Raw genomic sequence first — 21,746 nt, 5'->3', positions numbered from 1 at the left:
TTATGAACCAAGCTTCTAATCAAAATCAGCACATTCAAGATTCTTTCTGGTGCTTCCCTTTTCCAATGTCTTTTATTTCTGCAGCTCCTTTCACGCATTCATTACAGTGTTGCACATTTTATTATTACTTTATTTTTTTAGGTGTATTTATTTATTTTTAGTACTCTCAACACCCAATGTGGGCCTCGAACTCATGACCTTGAGATCAAGAGTTGCATGTTTTTGTTACTGAGCCACCCAGGTAGCCCACAGTGTTCCACAATTTAATAGAGAGCTGAATTTTGTGTTCAGCCAGTTAAGAAAAAAAATGAAGTCTGTACAATTTTTAAGATATTTATTTATTTAGTTTATTTATTTATTTTTGAGAGAGAAAGTAAGCAGGGGAGGGGCAGGGAGAGAGGAGAGATAGAATCCTAAGTAGGTGCCACAATGTCAGCACAAAGCCTGATGTGGGGCTGGAACTCTCCAACTGCAAGATCATGACTGAGCTGAAATCTAGAGTCAGCTGCTTAACCAACTGAGCCACCCAGGTGCCCCTATGCAATTTTTTTTTTTTTAAGTAGGCTGTACGCCCACTGTGGGGCTTGGACTCAAGACCCCAAGATCTTGATCTTGCAAGCTCTATTGACCGAGACAGTCAGGAACCCCAATACAATTCTTATTGATGTGTTGTAAATGTATTGCTAATGAATGGCTGTTGGAAATAAATTCCCTTTTGGGGAAAGAAGGTGAGGGCAATGAGAAAAAAAGGAAAAATTTTTCTTGAGTATTGACTTTCTTGAGGTATGTATTTAATTTTCACAAAACCCTTATATGTAAGACAGAAACTAGTAGTTCCTAAATATCCGTTCTTCCCTTCTTGAAAAGTAGTAAAATTTTTGGTGGGCACATGGCTGTACAGCTAATATTTATAGTTCCTAGCCTCTCTTGCAGCTATGAACAACAAAGTGATATGAGCAGAATGAAGGTGTGGAGCTTGTGGATGGTATTCTGCAAGGTAACAAATGTGTCCTCCTCCTTGTTTTTCTCTCTCCTTACTTGAGTAAATGTTGATTTTTTGACTGGGACCACATGAACAAGAGTAGCACATTATGGCTGGTATAGCCATAAGACTGATGAGAAAGCATTGAAATCTAAGTCCCCAACACTGTGGAGCCTATGCATCAGCCCTGGACTGTATACACTGAGACATTCTCATAAGTAAGAAATCATTTCTACTAGTGGTGCCTGGGTGGCTCAGTCGGTTAAGCACCCAGCTCTTCATTTCGGCTCAGCTCATGATCTCCCAGGTACATGAGTTCTAGCCTTGCATCAGGCTCTGCACTGACAGTGTGGAGCCTGCTTGAAATTCTCTCTCTCTGCCTCTCTCTCAGCCCCAACCCTGCTCACATGCTCGCTCTCTCACTCTCTCTCTCAAAATAAATAAATAGACTTAAAAAATTAATTTCTACCTTGTTTATGCCACTATTATTTAAGTCTTTGTTATGGTTTCTGAACCAGAGTTGCTTAACTCCCTGTGCGATCTATGTGAGTGGAGCTCTCTGGAGTTGTGCAACATGGTGGCATTGAATTGAACTTCCAACTAATAGAATAAGGACACAAATTCAGAAAGATTAAAAACTTTTCTCAAGTCAAACTACTACATGATAAGGTGAAAATGAACCCAGGTCTGTAGGATACCAAATAGTGACAATAATAGATACCAGCCCTCGATTTTCACTTTGTGAAATGTTGTTGACCAGAAGGAAAGCTCTACCACTTGTATTCTTACAGTGGTTTCAATTCCCACTCAAAATAGCAACAATAATTGTGTGGGTATCAAAAAGAGAAGTGGGGGTCTTCTGGATGTGTGCTCTTCTTAGTACTAACAATGATAATAGGGAATCTAGTTTGTACCACGGTATTTTTATAATGACATTAATATCACTGTGTACAGGTGTAATCTCAGCTTTCCTACTCACCTCTCTTGCTCTGCTTCCTGGAACAAGTTCCTTCCTTGTATCTGCCATCCACAACAAACTATATAAACCATGTGAGCAGGGCATATGACCCCAACAAGAACACACTTGAAATTTAACAAGATTACAGATAGAGCGGTATTGCAAGAGTGTGTGACTGGGCAGCTGATATTTATATTGAAGAAAAAGAGAAAAGGAGAGTTAATAGTTACTGAATGTCTCTCACATGCTAAGCCCTGTGCTAGGCTTCTAATACATATTGTGTCACTTCAACTTTGCTATAACCCAGGGAGGTAGGTATTGTTTCCACTTAGCTGTGACAAAACAAAGACAGTATAAAGGCACATGCTGGCTGGCTGACAGAGCAGTGATTTGAAGCCAGGTCTGAGTAAAAAATCCATGTTCTTTCCACTACACCTTGCTGCCTTTAGATGCCTTAAAGTCCTGGGGCACCTGGCTGGCTCAGTCAGCAGAGCATGACTCTTGATCTTGGGGTTTTGAGTTTGAGCCCCACTTTGGGTGGAGACATTACTTAAAAATAAGTTTTCAAAAATCTTTAAAGTCCTTTCAAAAATAATTTTCTCATTTTTAAATACACCATCCCCTTTATATAACTCTGCAGATTGTTTTGGGACTATTAAGAAATTTTCCAGGGGGGGGCACCTGGATGGCTCAGTCGGTTAAGTGTCTGACTTTGGCTCAGGTCATGATCTCATGGTCTATGGGTTCAAGCCCCACTTCAGGATCTGTGCTGACAGTTCAGAGCCTGGAACCTGCTTTGGATACTTTGGACTCTGTGTTTCTCTCTCTCAAAAATAAACATACACACATACATACATACATAAAAGAAATTTACCAGCCTTTAATATGTTTGGCCTGTCCAATAAAATATTTGATAAGATTCAGAAAATCCAGTGGATCCTTGGTTGTAATGTAACAAAAGGTGCCAGTTGGCAACAAGGTACGGAGCTTACGTCAGAATGCAAATCAGCATACTACTTCCTTAAGAGACAAAGTTTCACTATGGAAGGAAAAGCCAGCTGAATAGTGTGTTTAGTGACACAGTTGATTTCATTCTGTCAAAAACTTATCTCATTGCCAACTGATAATATTTGTTGAGTGGTAATCATTCTGATGACTGCATTTGGGGAAGCACTAGTGTAGAGTACATTTCAATAATCCCACCTACAATACATTGAGACTTCATTATTATACACTATTTTCACTTTGTAGATAGAAAAGCAAGAAGAAAGCAATCTTTTCAAAGAAAATAGGTAATCTTCTCTAACCTAAAAATATTAACCAGGATTTATCCATTAGTTAAGTCATTCATTTATTCACTCAAGACTAGTATACAAAGAAAGATACTTAGGACAGAGTCTGCCTTCTGCTCAGAGAGGGTAGGATAGTTAAGCACCAAACTAATAAAATTATTATTATACAATGTGATTATCCTTGATTCCTCTTTTTCTTCCCACACAACAATTGATGAGCAAATTCTGTTGGTTCTTATCTTCAAAATATAAACAGAATTTTCAGTTGTATCCCTTTGCCCAGGACAACTGCATTTCACTACTGCAGAGGATGTTATTTGCATGTTAATCTCCATAAATGGGGGCCTGTTCCCACCACTCTCCACACTCTGCACTTCCTTCTCAATCTCCCTAAACCAAGCCACCACCATCTCTTTTTATCTATTCTTGCTCTACTACATTGTATTGTCCACACAACAGCTAGAGTGTCCCTCCACTGCTCCAAAACCTCCAGTGGATTCTTAGCCTATTCAGAAAAACATCCAGAGTCCTCACTGTAGCCTGCAAGCCCCAAATTATCTCAAGCAGGCAACAAAGTCATTTTCTTAAATGATAGGGGATAGGACTGAACTGGGGATGGGAGGAGCGTGATGAGGGAAGGGAATGGTCAGGTACTGAAAGGCAGGGGAAAGGTAGCTGACAGGTAAAACGACTGACAGAGACCCCAAGAACCCAAGTGAGATGTGATACCATTAATTTCTGATAGTTCCAGCCTGAAATGTACAGGCTAGAACTGTTAGATATTAGATCATCTCTATTAGATAATTTCTAATCATGCTATGAACGTAAGAGTAAATGTAAGGTTAGTGAAAATGCATGTCAGTTTTTGGTGCAAAACAAATTCTCCCAACACTCCATGACTTAAAACAACAAATATGTATTATTTCTCATGATTCTAAAGTTTTTAAATTTATTTTGAGAGAGCGTGAGTGGGAGAGGGGCAGAGAGACAGCATCCCAAGCAGGCTCTGCACTGTCAGTGTGAGCCTGACGCAGGGCTTGAATCCATGAACCATGAGATCGTGGCCTGAGTTATAAAACCAAGAGTCAGATGCTTAACTGATGAGTTACCCAGGAGCCCCTATATCTTGTGATTCTAAATGTCAGCAGGTGGTTCTGTTCTAGGCCACCTCAGTTGGATGAAATGATCTAGAACTGCCTTATTCAAATACCTGATAGTTGGCAGACTGGTTGTTCTGGAGAGACCTCGGCTCTATTTATTTCTACTTTAAAAGATCTCTCATTCCCCAGCCAGCTAGCTCAGGCTTCTAAGTGAACTCATTGTTCTAAAGAGCAGACGGCAAGATCTGTATGTGCCAGCATTTTTTTCAGTCATTACTTGAGTCATAGTTGCTAATGTCCCTTGACCAAAGCAAGTCACATGATCAAACCCAGAATCAGTGAAGGAGGGACTGAATAAGGTCAATACAGGGAGGAGTGAAAAAACTGGGATGCATACAACCACAGAAGGTAGATAGAGCACTGAACTAGGCTTAGGGTTTTCTGGGCAGGGTCAGACAGGGGTAAGCCTACAAGGAAGTATAGAGTTTGGTGAGGAAGTTTGTTGCTCAGAAGGGCAATTACAAGCTGCAGCTGAGAGGAAAAGGAAATGAGATCAGGAAGTGTTTACACACTGGGAGAAAGTGATGTTAAATGATCCTGGAACCCATTGCAATATCTGTGGGGATCATTCGCATACCAAGAAGCAATTCTCAGACACCAGCTGGATGTCCTACAGTTGAACACAATTCCGACACTGTCTACCCATAGATAGATTCAGATCTTACAGGTGAAGTGCCCAGTCCTTCAAGACTGCCGCCCCCCTTCAAATGCTAATTGCCAAGTCCAGGTTGTCACCTGTTTCTGGCTGACTATGGCTCTGAGCTCCCAAAAGCCCCCTCCTTGGGTTCAATTAAATTTGCTAGAGTGGCTCACACAACTCCAGAAAACATTTTACTTGCTTTACTAAGTTAATAAGTTAACTTTACTTACATTTAGATTACTGATTTATTATAAAAGGATATAACTCAGAACAGCCAGATGGAGGAGATGCATAGGCAGGGTATGGGGAAAGGGTGTAAAATTTCCAGGCTCTCTCCAAACATACCTATCTCCCCACATCTCCATGTCTTCACAAACCTGGAAGCTCTCTGAACCCTGCCATCTTAGGTTTTTAAAGAGGCTTCATTACATAGGTATGATCAATTACTGACCATTGGTGATTGAACTCAACCTCCAGCCCATCTCCCTACAGGAAGGTCAGGGGGATGGGATGGAAAACTCCAACTTTATAATTACATGGTTGGTTTTTCTGGAAACCAGCCCCTATCCTTAGGTGCTTCCAAATGTCACTATAAACAAAACGAGACACACCTTTACTAATCTCATCACCTAGGAAATTCCAAATGTTTTGGGAGATCTGTACCAGCAACCCAGATGAAGATGAAATATATATATTTCTTATTATACATCTCAGTATCACAGATGTATTATTTTTATTTATTTATTTATTTATTTTTAGCGTTTATTTATTTTTGAGACAGAGAGAGACAAAGCATGAACGGGGGAGGGTCAGAGAGAGGGAGAGACAGAATCTGAAACAGGCTCCAGGCTCTGAGCTGTCAGCACGGAGCCCGACGCGGGGCTCGAACTCACGGACCGCGGGATCATGACCTGGGCCAAAGTCGGCCACTTAACCGACTGAGCCACCCAGGCGCCCCAGTATCACAGATGTATTAAAGAGAATGAAGTTCTATATGAGAAAGGACAGCTGTGTTGGTAGCAGTGGGGAGAGAGCTGGGAGGATCAAAGAGAGAATGATATTTAATTATAAGACTTATAGCCCATGCCAGCCCTGCCCCAGCTGAAGGCACCTGTGAGGTGGAAAGCAGCTGGGAGCCCACACCTCTCAGAGGGTGTGGTACTTGGGTCTCTGGAAGGTCAGCCGGTGGTCTCCTGATAAGTTTCCTTTTTTTTTTTTTAAGTCTTTTTTTTTTTTTTAAGTAGGTTTCACACCCAGTGTGAGGCCCAGCACAGGGCTTGAACTCACAACCCTGAAATCAACACCTGAGCTGAGATCAAGCATTGGACTCTCAGCCGACTGAGCCACCCAGGCACCCCTCTTAAAGAAATCTTTCTAGGAGCAGCATGAGGAAGACAACCACCACCCCTCTCCCTGGACTGACAAAGCCACCTGCCAACTACTGCTGCCACCAGCACCAAGAGAAAGGCAAAAGGAGATCCTAAAGGTGACAAGGTGAAGGTGAAGGATGAGCCACAGAGTAGATCGGCACAGTTGTCTGCTAACCCTGCTCCTCCAAAACCAGAACCCAGGCGTAAAAAGTCTGCTGTAAAGAAAGGAGAGAAGTTGCCCAAAGGGAGAAAGGGGAAAGCAGATGGTGGCAAGGATGGGAGCAATGCTGCAAAGAACCTAGATGCTTCCACAGTCCAGTCACAGAAAGCAGAACACACTGGGAATACCAAGTGAAGTGTACGTTTTTGATAGCTCTGTGCTTCTAGTGCTCTGTGCTACTGTTTCAAATACTATTTTTCTTCAGTCAGGTTTTATGAAAACGTAGAATTTGGTTTTTTCTTTCAAACTGATGTTGTTAGTATACAAGACACATTGTTGTTGTCTTTTGTGAAAAGTGTAAATACTACTAATACAATGTCTCAGAAGCCAGATTGAAATGGGCGATCTTCTATCCTTGCTTTTTTTTTTTTAAGATTATTCTTGGTTCTCGGGGGGAGATTTTCTGACATTCACACATGTCTTTGGCTTAGAAGCCTTACAGCATAGGGAAGCAAAACTTCATGTCTTCTTTCCTGATGCCATCAGCACATATGCTTGACTTCCTGAAGTAGTTATGATATGGCTTTGGAACCCCTAAAATCCTGTGTCAGGTACTCAGGCTTTTGGGTGATAACATCAAGATGGTGTTGCCCAAAAGACCCAAGATTCCTGTTTGTAGTTTGCAGATCATCCCATTGATAATCTTGGAGTTTTTAGTACGTTTCCTTCGTGTCAGAGTTGACCTGTGAAAAGATCTTATTACATGCCTCATGGGAAATATCCACCACTTCTGAGAACTGTGCCTGTTCAAAACAGCAACAGAAGACTGTTGACTTTTGGGGGAGCAGAGTTTGAAAGATGTCAGATGTTATGGCTTGTCAACCATGTCCTTCTGGAAGTAACAGGTTTTGAAAAGTATCTTATAAAGCTGAATATAAATTAGGTTGGTGATAGGGAGTTCATTTCCTACCCAAAGTCATAGAGATATTCTTTACTGAATTGTAAACATTTTATAGTTTTGCTTTTCACATTTGTCTTTAGTCTTCCCTGATGTTTGTGAAAAATATGAGATAGAAGTTTAATACTTTCCCCATATGGATAAGTGGTGGTTATCCCAGCACCATTTGCTGGGTAGTTAATTATTTCCCCACTTATCTCTAACACCAGATCTTTCATAAATGAAGTCTGTGTGTGTGTGTGTGTGTGTGTGTGTGTGTGTGTGTGTATCTGTTGATGGTTTCTATTCTGACTCACTGGCCAATTTGTCTAACCTTGGGACAATACTATACCATCCTGTATAACTTTAGAAAATGGTCTCTATTGTTTTTTTTAAGTTTATTTGTTTATTTTGAGAGAGAGAAAGTACAAGTGAGGGAGGAGCAGAGAGAGAGGAACAGAGAGAGAATTCCAAGGGCTTGAACTCATGAACTGTGAGATCATGACCTGAGCTGAGGTCAGACACCTAACCGACTGAGCCACCCAGGCACCCCTAGAAAATGGCTTTGATATCTCAGGGCAAATCCTACCTCCAGCTCCAAAAAAATCATCAAATTTTTCTTACTTAGGAATACCTTAGCTATTCTTAGCCATTTGCTCTAATGTACAACTTTTAGAATTAGATTGACAAGTTCTAAAACAAAACAAAAATGTTGGAATTCTTATTGGATTTGTATTGAATTTATAGAGTAATTACAAGGTTGAGTCTTCTAATTCATGGACATGATATAGCTCTATTTATTTTGCCTTTTCAAATACCTCTCAATAAAGTTTTATAATTTTCTCAAAAAAAGAAAAGAAAAGAAAAGAAAAACTATAAGACTACAGGATTGGCAAATTAAAAACTTCAAAAAAAGCAAACACTGGGATATTTCATAAATAATGTTCACTTTAGGAGCACCTGACTGGCTCAATCAGTAGAGCATGTGACTCTAGATCTTGGGATTAAGAGTTCAAGCCCCATGTTTGGTATGGAGATCACTTAAAAATAAAACCTTTAAAAAAATAATATTCACTTTAGAAATTATATTTTTAATTTTTTAACAGCAGCTTTTTCAGATACAACTCTCATACTATAAAATTCCCCGTTTAAGATATACAATTAATTTTTTTTAGTAAATTCATAGTTGTGCAACCATCACCAATGTTACTATTTTTTAATTTTTTTAAAATAGGCTCCATACCCAATGTGGGGCTTGAACTCATGACCCTGAGATTAAATGTTGTATACTCTACTGACTGAGTCAGACAGGTGCCCCACCAACATGTTATTTTTATACCTATTTTTAAATTATTCATTTTATACTTAATGTCATAGGAAACTTGACAAACACAGAAGAAAAAAGTAGTGCCACTTTAGTACAACTATGTTAATTTCCTGAGTCTGATATAGATGGGCTCACCAAATAACTTGGGAAATTTTAAGTTGGTAAGTTTTTTTGTATTTGATGTCTTTTTTTTTTTTTTTACTTTCTTTTGCCTTTTACATAGTTATAGTCAAGATGTACATAAATTTTGTATCCTGCATTGCCACTTGATCATAAGCATTTTCCACTTGTCTAAACGATGTTCATACTTATGATTTATAATGGCTGCATAACAATATAGCAAATGGATGTATCATAATTTACATAACTGTTTTCTTATTTTAAAGCATTTAGGTTATTTCTAATCATCTAATTTTATGATTAAGACTCTGAATAAAATCTTTACACATATAGGTTTTTCCCAGTTTTGAATTATTTCCTTATGATATATTTCCAGGACACTGAGGGCTTTTGAATCACATTGACAAATGACTTTTCAAATGGCTTATAACTGTAAAATACCAACAAGTATGAACGAGAGAGCACCAGTTTCACTGCAATCTGGTTAGGATTTAGTAATATTTAAGCATTTAAGATAATGTCATCAATAAAAAGAAACAAATTTGCATTTATTTTATCAAGATGAACAGAATGGAGACTTTTAAAATTTAGGATAACAAAGAAAGATTTCCTCAAATTTCTTCATCTATGGAAGAAATTTCTAACCATTTTAAATAAATGACCCACTATTCCCCAAGCTCACAAACCAAAACTCTATTAAAATGCTATTCCTTTTAATAGGGAATTACTTGTTCAAACGGGGGGGGGGGGGGAGAAATAAACAAGATAAACAAATAACAAGCTAAACATATTTCTCAGTTCCAGGAAACTGAAACATTTACTTTGACAGCCACCCTGGGTAACAGAGACATAAATCCAATCCCAGGGTCCACAGAATGTGTGAAGTCTAATAGGAGATTCTCCCCTCAACATACTGTGACCTCAAAGAGCTAAACCATTAAGAGCTGAATCTAGTAGGACATCTACAAGGAATTATAGCTGGGTTTTTACCTCCTGAGTTGCCCAGGAAGCCTTAAGTCAAAAAAGCTGGTTTAAATGCCTGGAGGACTCTGGCAGAAGGATATGCATATCCTTTCTGAAAGAGGGTATCTTCATCATAGGCCTCAAATTATTCCCACAAATATTAGTTTTCAAATGCAATGACCAGTACACAAAGACAACTAGAAACTCAAGGGAACTACACTCTATGCAGAGAGCCAGCAGAAAAAGACAATAGAAACAGACCGATAGACTTCAGATACTGGATTATCTATCATATGGTGACTGAAAACACTTACACTTACTGGATTTAAATCTACGTTGAAGATGCCTGCAAAGAATAAGAAGCTACAAAGTGACGTAAATTGAAAAAGAACTAAATTAACCTTTTAGAAATAAAAGACAGTAATCAAAATTTAAAAATCATTAGATCAATTTAATAGTTCAGTCACAGATGAAAAGAAAATTAATGAAACAATTTGACACTTTACTAGATTTGATGTCTTCTGACATCTTTCTGTTCCATTTTATCTGAATTTTGAAATTCTCAGATGGTTTAGACCCAATAACCTGATTTCACACGTCCTGTGCTGTCTTTTATTCAACATAATTAAAATAAAACCGATAATTGTACCATTTAATGTAACAATGTCAAGGAACATCATTTTTTTAAAAAAAGCTTTTATTACAAAGCATAGTTAAGGATTCAAATACGTACCTCTGACAAATCCCTTAGGTGCTGGTGTTACTAGAAGAAACTAGATGCAACTGACTTCATTAACACCTCCTCTGTGGCTTTTTTACCCTTGGGCAGAAAGAGGAATCAGACCAGGAAGAAGACAAGTTTGGTTTTTATTCTGGAGTAGGTAGCCTACTATAACATTTTCCACCGGGAAGGTTTCAAACTAGTGAACTGCCAACTATGAAGTAAACTTAGTCAAATTTACTAAAAGTATAGAATTAATAAAGAGAGTTTATTAGACTTAATAGTATATTTAAAAGGACTCATTGATTTTCACTGGTCACTAGTTTTCACTAGTCTGCAGTGAGACAAGAAAAATAAGTTCTAAGCATGTTTTCATAAAGTTGACTGATTTAAAAGAATTGACTTTTTAGAGGGTATCTTATTTTTATTTTGCAGGTCAAAATAATTTAAAATGAAGTGATGCTGATAGTAAATGGCAGTTGTCTTTTGTCTTTAACAGCTTGGTGAAAATTTAAAATTGCAGTTCTGATTCCAAAATTATTTTGAGAATCTGGATTGATCCACAGAGTCCAAAAGACTGGGAACACCACTGATATCATCAACCCCTTATTTGAGTATCCAACAAATATTCTGAGGGCCTAGGATGTGCTAGGAGAAGGGGGCACAAGTAACAGAAGTAACCGTGCACAAGTAACTGCACTGTGTGCACCCTGCTTACAGTGAAAAAGGAGCACATTTAATCCAGAATTCTGAGAAGTTAGGTAGTGCTACGTCTTCTGGGAGCAGCGCTGAAGGAAAGCCTGTTTGTTTGGGAATTCAATCTCTTACTGAAAGAAGTGAAGCTGAGCTGTTTTGAAAAGGCACAAGTATTTGCTTGCTGCTGAGGGAAAAGGAATGAATGGAGGAGAAAGCTGTTTAGTCTAGGGAACTTTATAAATTCTTTTTACTTCTATTTTTTAGAGAGAAAGTAGAGAAGGGGCAGAGGGAGAGAATTTTTTAAAAATGTTTATTTATTTATTTTGAGAGAGAATGCAAGCAGCGGAGGGGCAGAGAAAGAGGGAGAGAGAGAATCCCAAGCATGGATGAGGGGTTCCATCCCATGACTGTGAGATCATGACCTGAGCAGATATCAAGAGTCTGATGCTCAACAGACTAAGCCATCCAGGTACCCCAAGGTCACAGCAGTTTTTGTCAGAGGGGACGTTAAGAGATGTCAACATACCTCTGGCTGAGTACCAAGCTTGTATGGGCCAGGCTTCCAGGGGGCTGCACACTTGAAGCTTTCGGGCCACATCTAACCAGGATGTATTTTGCTAAACCCCTACAATTAAAAAAAAAAAAAAAAAAAAAAAAAAAAAGGTGTTGTGTTTTGTTTTTTGCATCAGTTGCAAAAATGGAAAATCTTGTCAATTTCCAGCTTTTCTTGAAAACTTAAAATATCTGGGGACACGAGGAACCATACTTCCTCAGGGAAACAATCATAGTAACCTCCTATCCATGTATAATAAACCTATAGAAAAGTATACGTGTGTAACTTGATGTTCGCCAATGACATTCCCCACCAACCAGCACCCCGTATCAACATGCGTAACATCACTAGCACCTACGTTGCAGGATTTTTAACCTCAATACCTGGGATTCATGGTCTCATCGCCTCGAAGAGGTGGACACAAAATAAAATGAGCAGCAGGCAAAAGTTTAAGACGGGCATTTCAAAGCGAATGCCCGTTGACTACAGGTAAGGGCCTTTGTTCTATAGGGTTTTGATCCTGGCCCCCTTTCCTTACCCCTCGTCTCTTCTCAGGTTCGCTACCCTTATTGGCCTGATAAATCTGAATACCTAGTCATTCCTTTTTGATTGGTTCTTTTCCATTAAGCCAGGGGTGGTCTATGGCCACACCTTGGTTTTAAGGTCTACTACGCAGTTTTAGTCAGGTCTTTTGTCAAATTCCTGAGGGGTACCTGAGGGGGAGTGGGTGGTGTCTGCTACATTCTCAAGAGGAACTTTACTCCTGAGGGAGTTTGCTCCAGGTTGTACATTGCTGGAAGAAATGTTTTAAAATGTCTTTTTCCCCACCCGGGGACCGTCAAGCCTTAGCCTCTTCCTCTTCCGTTCTGCTTACTGAATCCTATCTTTTCCTATCATAGCTCCATATCCTATCTTTTCCTATTATACTTATTTAATCCTACTTACAATCTTGTGAGGCAGACTACATTACTATGTCCTTTTAAATACGAGGAAACTGAAGGTAGACAAGTCACCAGGCTAAATATTGAAACTAGCATTTGAAACTGGATCTGCTGTCTGATTCCAAGTCCCATACCCTCCAAAAAAACCAGGTGAACTGGTAAGTTCGCTTTTAACAATATGGAGAGGCTGTTTCCTTCCACTTACTTCCGGGCTCCAGAGCCACGGAAACCACTGGCAACCCCCACGGTGCACCTCAGGCCGCCAGCGCCCGCGCCTCCCCAGCGCAGAACCGAGAGGGCAGTGCACGCCGCTCGTGCTGTGCAGTCTCCACACACTAGAGGACGCTGTCGCAGCTGCAATCTGAGGAGTTCCTCTTTCTGTTGTCGCGATACTCTAGGGGCCGGAAAAACGCAATATCGAAGGTCACGTAGATGGCACGCCTAGCCCCGTACGCCTAAGTTCTCGCGCGAGTTACACTTCCGCCCTTTTGGCTCCCTGAGCAGCGCCATGGCGGTAGGCAAGAACAAGCGCCTTACGAAAGGCGGCAAAAAGGGAGCCAAGAAGAAAGTGTAAGTGGCTTCTGTTTTGGCCCCCAGCTTTTTGGCGTTCTTCTGGTGTCGGCGGGCGGGTTCTGGATGGCGGCGTGTGCCGGATGGCGAGGATGCCAGTTGGATTGCGCGCCGTGCCTGGTTGGGAACCTTCGAACGGTGGCCTGGTGGATCTGGGTTTTCTGTGTCGCCGCGGGCAGGTTCCTTTCCTTTAGCCTTGGTGGTCTTGTGCGCACTCCTGTGAGCCAAATTGGCGTCGCTACTCGGGACTGGCGTGTTCGGTATTGCGTGCTCCCTGGCTTTGTAAATTCCACGGGAAAGCGATGCTACTTATATGAGTTGAGGAAGTCATTCTTGTTTGCCCAGGACCGCGCGCCCCTTCCTCTCTCTGGGGCAGGTGGGACCTTGGAGTTCCTAAGAGCTCGCGTGAGTCCCTGAAGATTCTGAGTTACCAGTAGGAGTTTTCATGCACCAGTGAAGTTCAGGAGACGTGCATGTTATTCAAAGGCAGTGGTTCAAGAGACCTGCATGTTATTCTGAAGCAGTGCTGCTTATGTAGTGGAAAAACCGATGGTGGGGAGTGTGTATGTTTATGGCATAGTTTTTTCAAGGTGTCCGGTGTGTGTACAATGAAGCAGACATCGTGGGGAAGAGATAGGTTTGTATGTGCGCCCCTCACCTCACTGAGAACTAGAGTCTTACATACTCCAGTTGCTTACGTGCTAGTTATTAGCCTTTTACAATCCTTAGAATGAGGAATCGGTTTAAAAATAAAAACTTAGTAAGAATTAACGTGATTTACGGTAAGACTTAATGTAAATGTTTTTTAAATTACAGGGTTGATCCATTTTCAAAGAAAGATTGGTATGATGTAAAAGCACCAGCAATGTTTAATATAAGAAATATTGGAAAAACACTAGTCACGAGAACTCAAGGAACCAGTGAGTATTTTATGCTTGTTTTGTATTTTTCTTTACTTAAGGTCTGCTGGTGGTCCTGTGGTGGGAGAACTTAAGGAAATGTCAGTTCTTGGTTGCAGCTTTGGCCACTGTTGGTGCTTGTGTTTGGTGTGACACTTGTAGAAGAAAGGTGGTGCTTTTAGAATCATTAAGAAAACGTGCCTGGGTAGTTTGAGCTTCTAATGAGCATAGTCAGGTCATTGGTGTTCAAATGGATTTGGTTAACAAAAGTTAGGGTTTTTGTAACGTACCATAAATTTTCTGATTTCTCAGTTCAATTTTATGCATGAACATTTCTTCGTTGGCTTGACTTTATGTGGTTCCTAACGTTAATGATATGACAATTTTTGTTTTATAGAAATCGCATCTGATGGCCTTAAGGGTCGTGTGTTTGAAGTAAGCCTGGCTGATTTGCAGAATGATGAAGTTGCATTTAGGAAATTCAAGCTAATTACTGAAGATGTTCAGGGCAAAAACTGCCTGACTAATTTCCATGGCATGGATCTTACCCGGGACAAAATGTGCTCCATGGTCAAAAAATGGCAGGTGAGAACAAAAATTCCTCAGAGTGCTTGGTGCTGTGGCATGCGTGGCCAAGGATGTGATGTTATAATGACCATGAAATTGAAGTAAGTTTCATTTTAAATTCTTGATGTTTTCTTGTCTTTACTGAGTTCTGACTCCGGAAGTGGCACTCCTGAATTTGAGCAAAGCTGTGAGCAAGCCATCATCTTCTTGTTTAAATGGAGTTCAAGATTTATTCTCAAGGTTTAGTACTGGGTTATCAGAGTTAGTTTTTCTGCTGCGTGGATTGTTGGTTGGGGTATGTCTACGTGCAGGTTTTCAGTTTTGTCTGTCTTTAGCATATCTTTGAAACTCAAAATCTAGTGAATTTTATAGTGAAAAGGTTCATTGGTGCATTTGTTTCTCTTGTAATGTAGCATGATAAGAGTGGCAGAGCCTCTGGTGTGAGGTTGGAGTCTTTGCTCCATTTCCCAGCCGTGTTCTCTTTGGCAAGCAACTTAAAGCTTTGCCAAACCTTGATTTCTTTATCTAAAATGCAGGTAAGAGTATCACTTCTTGGGGTTAAGGTGAAATAAAAGCCATGTAAACATGCTTAAGCAAAGAGCTTGACACAAACCATCTGGTCAATATTGTTATTACAGGAAATAACTACGTTGGTTCAGATGTGTCTGGCTAACCATTCAGTTTTGGGATATTTTGTTTATGGGAATGAATGATGACAAAATGTTTTGGTCCCAAATTATACATACTGATTATACTGTTAGATTTATTTCTGACATTCCCCAAGGATTTTATGGTTGAATTTCTGGAGATATTTTAAGGTATTTTTGCTAGAAGTGTATTATTAAACTAATTTACAAATTGCAAGGAGGTAATTCAGTTTTTGTTGCTACCTAAGGTAGTTTTCGTTTTTTAACTTTGTGGAGTGATATGAATAGTTAACAGATTTTTAATTACATTTTAGTTGTGAAATTGAATATCTAATCCTCAGCATGGCTCTAGTTTGGGACAGGAAGGACATTTAAAAATACAGATATTTAGTGTTAATAGCAATATTTAACCTATTCAAACACATTTTTTTAAAAAGGAGGAGTAAGTGTAGATGTCCATATTGTAGAGTGTCTTCGAACCTATTTTCTCATCTTGCAGAGTTGTTCCACTGGGTGGGAAGGGCTGATGGGTGGGAAGGGTAGGCTGTTAAAAGGCTGGCATGCATACATAAAAGGTATAGGAGTGCTGGGTGCTGTTGAGATGGGGATAGAAGTGTTACATGGGGATGAGAAGGAGAGTTGGGAGGACTTGGTATTTAATTAGATATGAAGGATAGTAACATTTGGAGTAACTGTTGGTAAGTTTACTTCAGGGAAGTTAATTCTGTAAATTAGGCATGTAGTTTATGTTATACTTCATATTATAAAATAAGTACTTGATCCTCTAGTTTTTTTATATTAGAAATTGAGGGCTTTAAATTGAACTTGGTACAATATCTTTTTTTCTCTAGACCATGATTGAAGCTCACGTTGATGTCAAAACTACCGATGGGTATTTGCTTCGTCTCTTTTGTGTTGGTTTTACTAAAAAACGCAACAATCAGATTCGGAAGACCTCTTATGCTCAGCACCAACAGGTCCGCCAAATTCGGAAAAAGATGATGGAAATCATGACCCGAGAGGTGCAGACAAATGACTTGAAAGAAGTTGTCAATAAATTGTAAGTGTTTCTTTTCATTATACAACATAACCCTGAATCTCTGGTTATCCCTCAGATGAAGGAAAGCATATGAAACTAGGTAGAGTCAAACCTATGTTTTAATCCTGTCTGTGAAACTGTCTAGCTAAATCCCTTGAAATGAAATGTAAGTGCTAAGTAAATGTGATTTGGTTTCTTCATCCTTATGGATCAAGCAGTCTCATGGCAGATGGTGAGACTTGAAGCAAAAGAAATGCCGTTGCCTTAATTAGAAAATAAACTGAATAAGACAAAACTTTGCAGTCAATGATGTATGGGAATAGATGATGACAAAATGTTTCGGTCCCAGATGATGTTCACTGATAAAACTGTTAAAACATTTTTCTGATGTTCCCATGCAGTTGGCTAAGCGGGTGGAACAAAAAAAGCAGAAGGCTCAAATGCTAACTTTGCATTTAAATAGCTGTATAATTTGGATCATTTAACGTCCACCTGTAAAGGGGCAATAATAGACTCTTACAAGAGGATTTAAGTGGATTAAATGAGGTGGGTATAATAATGTATAGGTTTATTCTTTTCTGTCATTACTGTTTTGCAGGATTCCAGACAGCATCGGAAAAGACATAGAGAAGGCTTGTCAGTCTATTTATCCACTTCATGATGTTTTCGTTAGAAAAGTAAAAATGCTGAAGAAGCCCAAGTTTGAATGTAAGTGAAAATTCGTAAAGAAAGAAATTGTGTGAACAGAGTACATTGGTGTCTTGTTTTTTGAGGCCAGATGATGGCTCCCCACCCCATTGTGGTTATATAGTTTTGAGGACCATTGTTTTAAGACAGTGGTATGCTATAACATTTTCTTTCTTTCTTTTAGTGGGAAAGCTCATGGAGCTTCATGGTGAAGGTAGCAGTTCTGGAAAAGCTACTGGGGATGAGACTGGTGCTAAAGTTGAGCGAGCTGATGGATATGAGCCACCAGTCCAAGAATCTGTTTAAAATTCAGACATTTAATGGTGACAAATAAAAAATCTTATTTGTGATGTTTAATTTCTGATCATTATTTTTGAGTAATACACACTTGGTGAATCAGATGTTTTGAACTGATAGTGATGTGAACTCTTCTGAAGCGTTCATGGATTTTATCTATTGCTTAGTTACTAAATAGCTGTAAAAGGGTAGTCATCTATTTCAAGCTGTAATGATCTGGATGGTAGTGCTATGGATGGTTAATGAAATCTTTTTTCTGTATGGCCTGTGTTTTTAAATGGTTCTTGAACCATCTAAAAGGCTTGTTAAAATATGGTAGGGCCCTGCCCCCAGAATTTCTTATTCAGTAGTTGTAGGATGAGACCTGAAAACTTGCTTTTTCTAAATGTTTTTTTATTTTAGAGCATACAGGCAAGCAGGGGAGAGGGGCAGAGAGAGAATCCCAAGCAGGCACCATGCTCAGCCCAGAGCCTGATGGTGGTGCTTGATCCCAGGACCCTGGGATCATGACCCGAGCTAAAGTCCACTTGGGCACTCTACCAATTGAGCCACCCAGGTGTCCCTGAAAACTTGTATTTTAAACAAGTTTTCAGGTGGTGGCTGGGGACCACACTTGGAGAACCACTCTGCTACACTGAGCAATGAGAAGAGCCTGTTAATTTTGTTTAGTTTTTTTTTTTATGCAAGTGCTCATTTCCCAATAGTAAAATGGCACAGTGTTCACCTTTACTATGAAGTTGAATTTGACTAGAGAAATTGGTTATTGATCACCTGTGAATAAGTGGGCATTTGATGCTGTCCACTATCCAGTATTTACTCTAGTCATTTACCCATTCTGTTCTAGTCCTTTTCACCTCCCAACTTTTTTCATTCTTGATCAGCTCAAGACCTTAAAATCCTGAAGAACGTTTAAACTGGGTGAGAAGAGAACTTCACAAATTCCCGTTACTTCCACCCTACCATCTATGTATATATGAACAGGTTTTTGCCGTCTTGTCTAATCAAGCTCATAGCTGTAGCTGTTTTCATGTTTCTCAATGTTTATTTAACCAATCCCTTCCATCAGCATACATACTGAAGTTTGCCCTTCCAGATAACACCCTACTCAAACCCCTTAAAGCAAAGCTCAAAGAACTTAACCATATATATTTTTGGGGGTGATAAGCAGTTTGATGTTTAACCACATTCTTTGTAACACTACTTTTTTTATTTTTTAAAAAATGAGAGTGTGCGTGTATGAGTGGGGGAGAGGGAGAGAATCCCAAGGCTTTCAGTGCATGGCATGACACAGGGCTCAATCCCAGGAACCAAGAGATCATGACCTGTGCTGGAATCAAGAGTCCGGGTGCTTAACCAACAGCCACCCAGGTGTCCCCCTCTAATTTTGCTTGTGAATAATGCAATTGGACCCCCAGAAGCTGTTGCTGTCAAGATTACCAGTGACTTTAAGTCCAAATGGTCCATTCATGACCCACATTTTATTTGCTTTTAGTGACATTTGACAGTTGATTTTCTTCCAGAGTCTTACCTCAGATTTCCTATGTCAGTGGCTACTCTTAATAGTTCATCTCAGACTTTAGAGGAGGTCTAAGGCTTGGTCCTTGGACATTTAGCCATACTCTCCCTAGTATTCAGTATCTCAAACTGACTTCCAGTTTATTTCTAGCCTACACCTTTCTTTGAATTGCAGGTTTTGTGTATCAACTGCTTACTTGATATCTTTGGATGTAAATAGGCCTTTCACATTGGATATGTCTAAAATGGTTATTTCAGGGGCACCTGGGCAGCTCAGTTAGGCTTGACTTCAACTCCAGTCATAATCTTGAGGTTTGTGAGTTCAAGCCCAGCATCAGGCTCTGTGCTGACAGCTGAGAGCCTGGAGCCTGCTTCAGATTCTGTGTCTCCCTTGCTCTCTGCCTTTCCCCCACTCCCTCTCTCTCAAAAATAAACATTAAAAAAAAATAAAAGATGGTATTCCAGATCACAGTGTAACCAAAACACTCCTATATTGAAGGCCAAAATCCTCTGGTCATCCATGATCATTCAGTTTATTCAAAATAGAGAATCTCCCCATTTCTTACCATCTCCATTACAATCACTTTTAAGCAAGCCACCATTACTACCTGGATTGTTAACTACCTAGTCTCCTGAGGTCCCCCTCTTGTGGAATTTAGATGACTCAAGGCCCATGTGATCTTGCCTCTGACCTCTTACTACAATGTCTCTAACTCTTCTAGCTAGACTGTCCTCACTATTCCTGGATGAATTAGGTATACTGTTTCCCTTTTACTTATGTCTACTAGAATATTCCAGGAAGACTGCTTGTTTGGGGGGAGGAGGTGTCTTGTTCACTGCTAAACCTCCAGTGCCTAGAAGTTCAATACTTGTTGAATAAAGGAATGAATGATATTCCCTATTAATATCCCATAGTGAAGAAGCAAATGTTTTCAGTAAAAAACATTACATTAGTTAAACATTTGGATCTCAAATGACAGGGGCTCCCTTTCCAAGGTGGACAGTTAGGTCAAAAGAGTGGATATTGAGGGTAGGGTCCAGGAATTGAGATAAATGGTATTTTTTGTCTTGTTGGACATCATTTAATGATACAGTCAACAGTTAAGCTCCAATCTGCTACATCTCTGAATAGGGCTTGGCATAGTTCTTAGAGGGGTTCATTTGAAAATGGTTCCAAAAAGAATGTATGGTTGAATTTTCTAAGAATGTTGATTTTTGAGAGGGGGACAGAGGATCCAAAGCTGGCTCTGTGTGAACAGCATAGAGCCCAACGTGGGGCTTGAACTCATGAACTGTGAGATCATGACCTGAGCCGAAGTTGGACGCTTAACCGGCTGAGCCACCCAGGTACCCTTGTGATTGAATTTTAAATGGTTTGGACTGTTTGATGGTGGGTTTAATCAAGTTATCTTCTAGGCCAACTTGAAGGTGGATAACATCCATCCAGTAACAAACTGTAAAGGATAATTCTGTTTCCCATTTAAGTATCTTATATTTTTTATTACTATTTTAGATTGTGGGGGAGGACAGGGGGAGGGGGAGAGAGAATCCTAAGCAGGCTCCATGCTCAGTGTGGAGACTTGGGGCTTGATCCCACTACCCTGGGATCACTATCTGAGCTGAAATCAAGTCAGATGCTCAACCGATTGAGCCACCCAGGTGCCCCATAAGTACCTTATACATTTAATACATAGATTTTAAGTATTCACACTTTGCTTTTCTCTACTTGATTCTAATTGGAACAATTTTACTTTGGTCTTTCATAGGAAAACAAAAACTGTTAAAACCAGGGATACAGCAGTCTTCAAAAACAGGTTACTGAAGGGGCACTGGGGTGGCTCAGTTGGTTAAACGACTCACAGCCACGAGATCATGACTGAGCTGAAGTCAGGACCCTTAGCCAAATGAGCCACCCAGGTGCCCCACACAGGTTCTTAAATGTGGAAAAATAAGAAAGAAGAGATTGGGATAATGCCATGTGAAGATTCTGCCCAATATTACTAGCTTTGATGAAGAGGACCATGGGCCAAGGGAAGCGAATGCCCTCTAAAAGCTAGAAAAGGCATGGAGATTCTCAGTGTCACAATGGTACAATAGAATATGCCATCATTATTTATCCCACATTGCATGCACAGTAGTCTCACCACTACCAGTATAATCACTGAGAAGTTTTAAAAAAAAATTTGACATACGGCCCACTGAATTTTTATGGTTGTGCTGTTAACATTGTTTGAGCACATGGCCATTACTTCTATTCTCCTTCTTAGGCTTTATGTAGTCTCACTGCTACAACTATGTCATTGATACCAACTTCCAGTCCTTAGGTTGATAGCTGTATAGTTACTTTGTTTGATACTTGTTCTCTGGTCACTTCCTAAGTTCTCATGGCAGTACTTTCTGAGTTCTTGCATGCTTAGTACAATTTGTCAGGGTGCTTTATACCTGAAAGTCACTTTTATGGGATATAATACCCTTCGGATTCTGTGTCTCTCTCTTTAAAAAATAAAAACATTAAAAATATAAAAAAACAAACAAAAAACAACCTAACAGTCAAAGTGGATAATATAACATCCTTGACTCTTTGAGCATCTTAAATATACTACTACATTTTCCTCTGGCATAAAGATTGCTAAGGAAAATCAGATGATAATCTAGTTTCTTTCCCTTGTAAGTCACTTTCTGGTTTTGGCTAGAAGCCCAAAGAA

The 21,746-nt window shown here is 39.7% G+C and overlaps 2 protein-coding genes and 2 non-coding genes across 4 annotated transcripts; all 4 read left to right on the top strand.

Annotated features, from left to right (window-relative positions):
* The first annotated feature begins 3,861 nt into the window (after positions 1–3,861).
* Positions 3,862–6,856, top strand: LOC121036105 (high mobility group nucleosome-binding domain-containing protein 4-like). Its single transcript, XM_040484258.1, has 2 exons — positions 3,862–3,914; positions 6,460–6,856. Exons 1-2 carry the CDS (start codon positions 3,862–3,864, stop codon positions 6,755–6,757), a joined length of 351 nt encoding a protein of 116 aa, XP_040340192.1. The 3' UTR covers positions 6,758–6,856.
* A 6,403-nt stretch (positions 6,857–13,259) lies between these two features.
* RPS3A (ribosomal protein S3A) lies at positions 13,260–17,586 on the top strand. The gene is made up of 6 exons (XM_040472504.1): positions 13,260–13,390; positions 14,207–14,310; positions 14,687–14,874; positions 16,355–16,563; positions 17,141–17,250; positions 17,414–17,586. Exons 1-6 carry the CDS (start codon positions 13,329–13,331, stop codon positions 17,533–17,535), a joined length of 795 nt encoding a protein of 264 aa, XP_040328438.1. The 5' UTR covers positions 13,260–13,328; the 3' UTR covers positions 17,536–17,586.
* Positions 15,561–15,633, top strand: LOC121040425 (small nucleolar RNA SNORD73). Its single transcript, XR_005795283.1, has one exon. It is a non-coding gene; the product is annotated as a small nucleolar RNA SNORD73 (small nucleolar RNA).
* LOC121040428 (small nucleolar RNA SNORD73) lies at positions 16,861–16,934 on the top strand. The gene has a single exon (XR_005795288.1). It is a non-coding gene; the product is annotated as a small nucleolar RNA SNORD73 (small nucleolar RNA).
* Positions 17,587–21,746: the final 4,160 nt, after the last annotated feature.

Source organism: Herpailurus yagouaroundi, unplaced genomic scaffold, assembly GCF_014898765.1.
Source record: "Herpailurus yagouaroundi ecotype Mexico unplaced genomic scaffold, PumYag 28, whole genome shotgun sequence".
Lineage (NCBI taxonomy): Eukaryota > Metazoa > Chordata > Mammalia > Carnivora > Felidae > Herpailurus > Herpailurus yagouaroundi.
This window is presented reverse-complemented; position numbering and strand designations above follow the sequence as displayed.